Raw genomic sequence first — 8,673 nt, forward strand, 5'->3', positions numbered from 1 at the left:
TCTGCCCTTCCCCTGCTCACATTCTGTCTCTCTCTCTCAAGAATAAACATTTTTTAAAAAGACAGAAAATCAAAACAGCCACATTTTCTTAAGCCAAAGGCTCATCCCGAGCAAGGCCCGAACTCTCTGCAAGTCTGTGAAGGCTGAGAGAGGTGAGGAAGCTGCAGGAGAATGATTAAAGCTAGCAGAGGTTGGTTCATGAGGTTTAGAGAAAAGAAGCCGTCCCCACAATATAAAAATGCAAGGTGAAGACGCAAGTGCTGATGTAGAAGCTGCAGCAAATTATCCAGAAGATCTAGCTAAGATAATTCATGAAGGTGGCTACACTTAACAGATTTTCAGTGTAGATGAAACAGGCTTCTATTGGAAGATACCATCTAGGGCTTCCATAGCTAGAGAGGAGAAGTCAGTGCCTGGTTTCAAAGCTTCGAAGGACAGGCTCACTCTGTTAGGGACTAATGCAACTGGTGACTTTAAGTGGAAGACATTGTCCACCTGCCATTCTGAAAATCTTAGGACCCTTAAGAATTACGCTGAATCTATTCTGCCAGTGCACTATAAATGGAACAAAGCCTAGATGACAGCACATCTGTTTACCACATGGTTTACCGAATACTTTAAGTCCACTGTTGAGAACTACTCCTCAGAAAAAAATATTCCTTTCAAAATATCACTGCTCATTGACAATGCACCTGGTCACTGAAGAGCTCTGATGGAGATGTACAAGGAGATTAATGTTGTTTTCATGCCTGCTACCACAACGCCCGTTCTGCAGCCCGTGGATCTAAGGAGTCCTTTCAACTTTCAAGTCTTATCATTTAAGAAATACATTCCATAAGGGTACAGCTGCCACAGATCGTGATTCCTCTGGCAAAGTCCACTGAACACCGTCTGGAAAGGATTCACCATGCTAGATGCCATTAAGAACATTCGTCAATCATGGAAAGAGGTCAAAATGTCAACATTAACAGGAGTTTGGAACAAGTAGATTCCAACCCTCGTGAATGGCTGTGAGGGCTTCAAGACTTCAGTGGAGGACGTCTCTGCAGATGTGGTGGAAACAGCAAGAAAACTAGACTGGAAGTGGACCGTCAACGTGGGACTGAGTTGCCGCAATCTTGTGATAAAACCTTAACAGATGAGGGGCTGCTTCTTATGGATGAGCAAAGTGGTTTCTTGAGATGCTGTGAAGATCGTAGAGACGACAACAAAGGATTTGGAGTATTACATAAACTTAGTTGACACAGCAGCAGCAGGGTTCGAGAGGACTGACTCCAAGTTTGAAAAAATTTCTCCTGTGGGTAAAATGCTATCAAATAGCATCACAGGCCGCAGAGAATTCGTTCGCGAAAGGAAGAGGCAATTGATACAGCAAACTTCATCACTGTCTTATTTGAAGAAACTGCCACAGCCACCCCAGCCTTCAGCACCCGCCGCCCTGATCAGTCCGTAGTCATCAACATCCAGGCAAGAACATCCACCAGCAAGAACAACACAACTCACTGAAAGCTCAGATAATGGTTGGCACTTTTTAGCAATAAAGCGTTTTTAGTTAAGGAATAGACTGGTTTTTTTAGACGTCATGCTACTGCACATTTAATAGACTACAGTGTAGTATAAACATAACTTTTATATGCACTAGGAAACAAAAAAACTCATTTGACTCGCTTTATTGCAATATTCACTTTATTGCAGAGATCTGGAACAGAACCCGTAATATTTCCTAAGTATGCCTGTATTAGAGAGAGAGAGAAAGCGACAGCACTAGCTCCAAAATCAGAAAGACTCTGGCCAGAATCCAGGCTCCACCTCGTATCAGCCATTTGACCTTGGGCAAGTTACTTAACCTCTTTAAGTTTCAGTTTATCCATCCATAAATGGGGTTAATAATCATACTTACTTAACAAGGTTGTTTTAAAAATTAAATGAGATAATAGGTGTAAAGACTTTAGCATGGGCTCCAGCACATAGCATGTTAGTGGTTATAATCATCTTCCGATTCATTTTTGTTCATGTGTCATTTTTCTTCCCATCTGCCTCCCCACTGGAGGGAAAGCTTCATGGCAACGAGCCCTCATCTATTTTGTACACATCTATTTTGTATCCTCATGCCTAGGAGAGTGTCTGGCCTGTCGTCAATGCTTAGTATGCATTTGCTAAACAACAGAATGAGCCCCTCCCATCAGAGCATCCCTGGAACCCCAACTCTCACCCTAGAACTTCAGTTCCAGAGCCAGACCTAACTAGCCCCCTGCCCCCCGCCCCAGGGCAGCCAGAGCAGAGAGAAAGCCAAGGCCTCCCACCTGCCTGCCAGTGATTCCATCTATTCCGTTCTCCTCCTCTCCTAGACCTTCTTTTCTCTCTGCCCGGCCCCCCCACAGGCATCAGCACCTGCTCATTTCCCAAAGCAGCAGGATCCGGGTAATGACCTCTGATAAGCATCTTTTAATAAACCCTGTAGCTGGCTCTGTCATCCAGAAGCTATATTCTCTTCCCTTCTCACCCTCACCCCCATCTCCTCCCACTTCCTGGGCTGGCCCATAGTGCCTTTGGTGTCTCCAGGCAGGCCCCCAGATCTCCTGGGCTTCTGGCCTCTGGCTCGCTGGGGAATGGCCAACAGGCAGCCCAGCCTATTCCATAAGCTTGACCCTCCCCAGAGGCCTCTGATCTCAGCAGCCTGGCCCAGCTCTGCCTGTGCCACCCTGCCTGACCGCTGGCCCGTCCACTTCCCTCCATCCCCATAGGCAGGTTTCTCAGGCGTTACCAAGGAGACCACTTGCATCCAGCCCAGGGTTGCCAAAGCAACCAGTTCAGCGAGAAGCAGCCCCTAAGCCTCTAGCCCTTGGGAGAGTCACAGACCAAAAGGAAATAGGCCTGGGCAGCTGGCACACCAGGATAGAGGCATCCCTGGCATTCCCCTGGGCAGTGCCCAGCTCCTGCCCTCCTTCCTCCCCCCTCCTCCTCCCTCTTGCTCTTGCCTATCCAGCCTCCATCTTGGCCTCTGTGATTGAGAACCAAAACCAGACCCACAATGTGCACATCTTGGAAGTGAGCACATGCCATCCCAGAGGGTCAGGGAAAAGAAGGCCCCAATATACAAAACTTCCTCCAAGACCGATTTTCTCCCTCGTGAGCTCTGGTGTTCTGGGTAGAAATCCCAGGCCCACCACTTCCGAGGTCGATGTTTCTGGGCAGCATTCTTAGCCAAGGATTCAGGGGAGGAGGTAATGGGGAGTGACTGCTTACTGGGTACAGGCTTTGCTTTTGAGGTGATGAAAATGTTCTGGAACTAGACAGAGGTGGTGGTTGCACAACATCGTGAATGTACTAAATGTCACTGGATTGCACGGTCCAAAACTGTTAAAATGGTGAATTTTATGTAAATCCTACCACAATTTAAAAGAAGATGGGAAGTGGCCCATCCAATCCTCATCTATGGGTGACCACTGGGCTGGGTAGCCCTCCCCGAAGGTTTTCCTAGTCACCGTCCCGTCAGCACTTAGCACTAAGCAGGCAGGCACTCAGAAGGAGCTGGCAAAGGAGGAAGATCTTTATTCTCTGTATTTGTCTCCAGGAAGCTGGAGTCCCCTGCCCCAGTGACCCTGTGCCTGTAACTGAGAATATACACACACACTTGCTGACTCCCACCTCCAAGCCTTTGCTGTATGTCCCTTCCCCAACCCTCCTCCCCACACCCTAGCACTCCTGCTGCATTCCTTATCATCTATCCAATTTCTGCCGTTCCCTCCATGTCTGGTTCACGTTCCTCCCTGGTTCCCCATTTCTGACCTATGCCCACACACATTTGGGATTTCCGTGGTCCAGCCAAGCACTTGGCCCCATTCCCTCCCTCAGCCTTGCCTCTTCAAGTAGATCTTCAGCTTGTGAATGTACCGGGATGGCAGGAGCCCTCACCTCTCGGTCAGGCATCCTCGTAACTGTCTCTTGGTCCCAAGCCCAGAGGTATGCCTTGGATCTCTCCCCTGGACACTCCTAGACCAACACTGTTCAGACCCCAGTGGGAATCACTGGCAGTGAGGTGAAGTTAGCGTGTCTCCAGGGAGAACACCAAAGTCTACTGCCTGACAGGTGAAGGACGAGCCTCATTTCATGTCAGCCTGACAGCCAGACTAATCTTAGATCTCCAATGTGTCCCAGGGTCCCTATTATGTCAGACCCCTTCCAGCTGTTTTAATTAAAATGGGGAGAAATCAATAGAGATTTCAATTATAGAAGGAGAGAGAGAAAAAAAACAAAACAAAGGAGAGTTCCCCATCCCCGGCAAATTTCTGTATGGACACTGATAATCTAATTCACTGATAATGAATTAGAGCCGAACACAGAGTGGGTACCGAAGCAATCCGAGCACAAGTCCAGGTGGACAGGCTTAAAGTCAGAGCCAGTACCGAGGTCAACACCAATACAGTTGGAATGGAATTCTGGATGACCACAGATGTATCAGAGAAGACTACTAGGCCAATGCTGTTTTAGCTTGAAGAGAATTTTGAGTAGACACAAAAACAGAGTAAAGATGGCTTTATTAGGGTAGGAGAAGTCAGGATCAGTGGACCCTGGACAAAGGACACCCATAGGTGGCCATCATGGGCACACCCTAATCTTTCATCTCAGGCTTGGAAGGAGCAGAATCAAAACTCTCATGGCCACCTCCAGTAGGTGTGTGGGTAGGGACAGGGGAGTGGAATCTGGTAAATCAAGCCTGAAAGGGGATGGGCAGAGAGAGGGAGACGGCTAGAGAGAGAACTTCACCACCATTTAGTCCCATGGAAGAAGAACTGATCCCTACAAACCAGGGAGGCAGCATAAGTGGAGTTTCCACTTAAGTGGAGGCCACATAAGTGGGGAGTCATGCAGAGGAGAAGGTTAGAGTGGGGGCAGGGAGGTGGGAGGATCCTAGACCCTCTCCTGCCCATTCCCTCCCTTACCAAAGACTCCAGTCACAGAGACCTCACCTCCCCACAATTCCAAACTTTAGGTAAAAAGACGTATAATTACTGAAGCCTTCTCTGAGCTTCCCTAGGGTCAAGGATGGAGCAAGCCAGCCTTTTGGGGGCAGTTTGTGAGCCATTAAACCCCAAGTCAACTCACTAGCTCAGCTACTCTGCCCTTGAAGGGTTCAGCCTGACTTTGCCATGTTCTCTTGACTGATGCACTGAGTAACTAGGCAAACACTCTCCCTTCCCCCCATTCTTCTCACTTGTGAGGGAGGACACTGAATGAGAAGATGTCCACAGTTTCCTCCATCATTAAGAATCTGTTTTCAATGGGGGCGCCTGGGTGGCGCAGTCGGTTAAGCGTCCGACTTCAGCCAGGTCACGATCTCGCGGTCCGTGAGTCCGAGCCCCGCGTCAGGCTCTGGGCTGATGGCTCAGAGCCTGGAGCCTGCTTCCGATTCTGTGTCTCCCTCTCTCTCTGCCCCTCCCCCGTTCATGCTCTGTCTCTCTCTGTCCCAAAAATAAATAAACGTTGAAAAAAAAAAAAAAAAGAATCTGTTTTCAATGTTCATAAGTAGTTGTTATACATGTTAATACTTATAGCTTATTCCTGATGATAAAAAAATAATATTGCTTATTGCAGAAATTTTTTAAAAGAGCAAAATATAAAAAGAAAGAAAAAAGAAAAAATCTTATGTGATCCCATTGCCCAGAGAAAAACCAATGTTACCCTTTTGGAAACTTTCTTTCCAGGATTGATATTTTTTTTTTTGTATTCATATATTTTTAAACAAAATTGGGATCTCGCAGTCTACATATTTTTTTGTCCTGCCTTTTTCAACTGTCATTATAGTGCTGCACTGAGCATTTTCCCAAATCATCAAATATTCTTCAAAAATACAATTTTAAAGATTGCATAATACTCCACCAAGAGGACATACCATGATTACGGGGCATTTAGGTTATTTTCCTAGTATAAACACAACTGCTGTGAACATCCTAACCTAATGTATAAGTATTTGCCTGGATCTCCATTTTGCTAGCATCAGCTCCTCTAAGAGTAATCACAAGGCCAATGAATATGCTATTTTTTTTTTAAATTTTTTTTTCAACGTTTATTTATTTTTGGGACAGAGAGAGACAGAGCATGAACGGGGGAGGGGCAGAGAGAGAGGGAGACACAGAATCGGAAACAGGCTCCAGGCTCTGAGCCATCAGCCCAGAGCCCGACGCGGGGCTCGAACTCACGGGCCGCGCGAGATCGTGACCTGGCTGAAGTCGGACGCTTAACCGACTGCGCCACCCAGGCGCCCCTGAATATGCTATTTTAAAAGGTCTTGACATGTACCACCATATTAATTTCCAGAAAGACACAACAAACCTACCGATTTTCCCAAACTGAGAGGGGAAGTTCTGAAATGGTCGGAGCTAGAACACAGACTGGTGGTCCCATCCCTCCTCCTCTCCCCTAGTCTGGAAGGTTAACTGTCCAGCAAAAGAGAGGACAGAATCTAGTCAGGAGATACAGATGTGCAGCCTAGCTCCGTTGCTTGCTGGCTTCAGAAACCAAAAACAAGCATTGGTTCTCCTCAACTGTGAAATGGGTATGATTAGCTTTGCTGACTACCCAGAGCAGTTTCCTCGCTCACACGAAAAGAGTGTTTGCAAAAGTTCTTTTCGACTCTAATGTTTTGTCAAGGGGTATTATCATATCCTTCTCATCACCCAAGGGGCTGAGGAAGTGGATTGTTCTTTGGAGAAGACTAAGGGCTTCCCTTCTCAGCTCTTAGCCATCAGAATGCCCAGGACAAGTGCTGGCTGGTTCTGAAGGTGATAGAAAAGCAGCTTCCGGAAGGGAATCAGTGGGGTCTGAGGGCTTGGGAGGACACAGCTGTGTCTTGCAAGGGTCAGAGAAAGCAGTGGAAGCTGCAGGGCCGAGGGCTGGGCCAGGGCTTCCTTGGCGGTGCTGGGTAGGTCTGGGGATTGAGATCGCAAAGACCTTCCTGGTAAATGTTCCTCCGTTTCAAGGCTCCCAAGCATCTCCTGTCTAGGGTTCCGAATGGACATCTGGCCTTTGGAGGAACCAGAAACCAAGCTGAGTCAGTGGATGCAAAAAGTCAACAGAGCTCTGGCCCCTTCTTCCAGGCTGCTATAAGTCAGTCCTGGATCTTTAAGATCCTGCAATGGAAGATGCAACTAGTGCTTCCAGCGTGACCTCTCCAGCCCTGGGCAGATGAAAAAGGAGACTGTGATGCTTCCCTTGAGAAGCACAGCTGGCCGGTCTGAGCCTCCTGCCACACTCCCCTACCCACTGGGCAAATGCCCTTCCTCACTCCAGCACGCTAGCATCGTGGCCTGAGTTAACTCCAGTGACGTTCCCAGTGCTGGTGGGGGAAACTGCGCAGACCCCACAGAACGCCATCCTTCCGGGTTTTCAACATCACCACCCCCAGCCCCCCCCACTCCCGGCCCCCCACCAGGGCCAGATGCGCACCTCGCGTCTCCAAACACACACAACAGGTGGCCCCTGCCCTTCCTCCCCAATCACACCTCTCCACCTCTCCCTGCCCTTCCACCTGCGCCCTAGTCCTCCGGGCTGCGCCGGGCCCGGCGGAGCCTCTCTTACCTTTAAGGGTCTGGGGGTGGCCCCGCGGCGCCCGGCTCGGGTTTCCTCGGGGCAGAGAGGGGATACTGGAGAAGTTGTTACCCATGGCATCCGGCCCCAGGGGGTTCGGCACTCGCGGGGGGCAGGCGAGGTTGGGCAGGAGCGGAGGCACGGTGTGCGAGTGTGTGCGCGCGCGGGCGCGCGCCGCCGGGGGAGGGCCCTGCTGGGGCTGCGGCCGGGGGCGGGCGGGCCGCCGCTCTCCTCCCTCTCTCGGGGCCGCGGCGTCCTCGGCTGGTCCTGCCCGCCGCGGGGGTCCTCGCGCCAGCCGGCTACCTGCCCGCCATTCCCCGCGGCGGGGACGGGGACCGCGGGCGGGCCCCTGGGCCGGGGCCGGCGGCGCCCGGGGATCCCCTCTTCCTCCGGCTGGCGCTCGGGTTCCGGCTGGTGGTGGGCGGCGCGGAGGCTCCGGCGCGCTCCCCCGGGGCCATAGAGTCAGGGCTCCCGGCGAGGGAGGTCGGCGGCTCGGTGGCAGGCTCGGTCCCCGCCCGCGGGGACGGCCGCTGCGGCGACGTGCGTGGCGCCCTCCCGCCCGCGGGTCCGCATGGAGCGGGGCTCTGTGGAGCGCGGGGCGTGCTGGGCGCTCCCGCCCCCGCCGGCTCCTTCCCGCGACCGCCGCCCCCGCCCCTCGCCCGCAGCCGTCGCCAGGATTCCCTGGCTCCGGTTGTTATGGTGACAGCTGCGCCGGTGAATGAGCGTCTTAGTGACACGCGCGCGCCCGCGCAGCCAGATGTGGCCCCGGGGCGCGCCGCGTTCCCGCTGCCACAAGTTGTCCGCGGCGCCGGGGCCCGGCCCGGGTCGGGGTGAGCTAGCAGGCGGATGAGCGGGGGTGGGGCGCCGGGAGACGGACTCATTCCCCGCACGGGCAGTGGAACCAGGTCTTGAAAACAGAGAAACAGTGCAGCAAGAAGGTTGAGCTCCCTGGGGGCCAGGCGCGGGGCGAGTTAGCTCTACAGTCTCCCTGGAGCCAGGTACAGGGCCTGGCACACGGTAAAAACTCAAGAAAACAAACCAAAAAAATTGGGTTTTTTTGATGAGTGAATGGATGATGGAATAAAT

General features: G+C 51.5%; 1 protein-coding gene across 1 annotated transcript in view; it reads right to left on the reverse strand.

Moving 5' to 3' along the window:
• NEURL1 (neuralized E3 ubiquitin protein ligase 1) overlaps positions 1-7,732 on the reverse strand; it is a 77,317-nt gene extending 69,585 nt beyond the window's left edge. Inside the window, exon 1 of the mRNA XM_030334950.1 lies at positions 7,579-7,732. Within this exon, the coding sequence (XP_030190810.1) occupies positions 7,579-7,663 (85 nt within the window). The 5' untranslated portion in view covers positions 7,664-7,732. The remainder of the gene's footprint in view (positions 1-7,578) is intronic.
• Between the last annotated feature and the right edge of the window lie 941 nt (positions 7,733-8,673).

This window comes from Lynx canadensis, chromosome D2, assembly GCF_007474595.2.
Source record: "Lynx canadensis isolate LIC74 chromosome D2, mLynCan4.pri.v2, whole genome shotgun sequence".
Lineage (NCBI taxonomy): Eukaryota > Metazoa > Chordata > Mammalia > Carnivora > Felidae > Lynx > Lynx canadensis.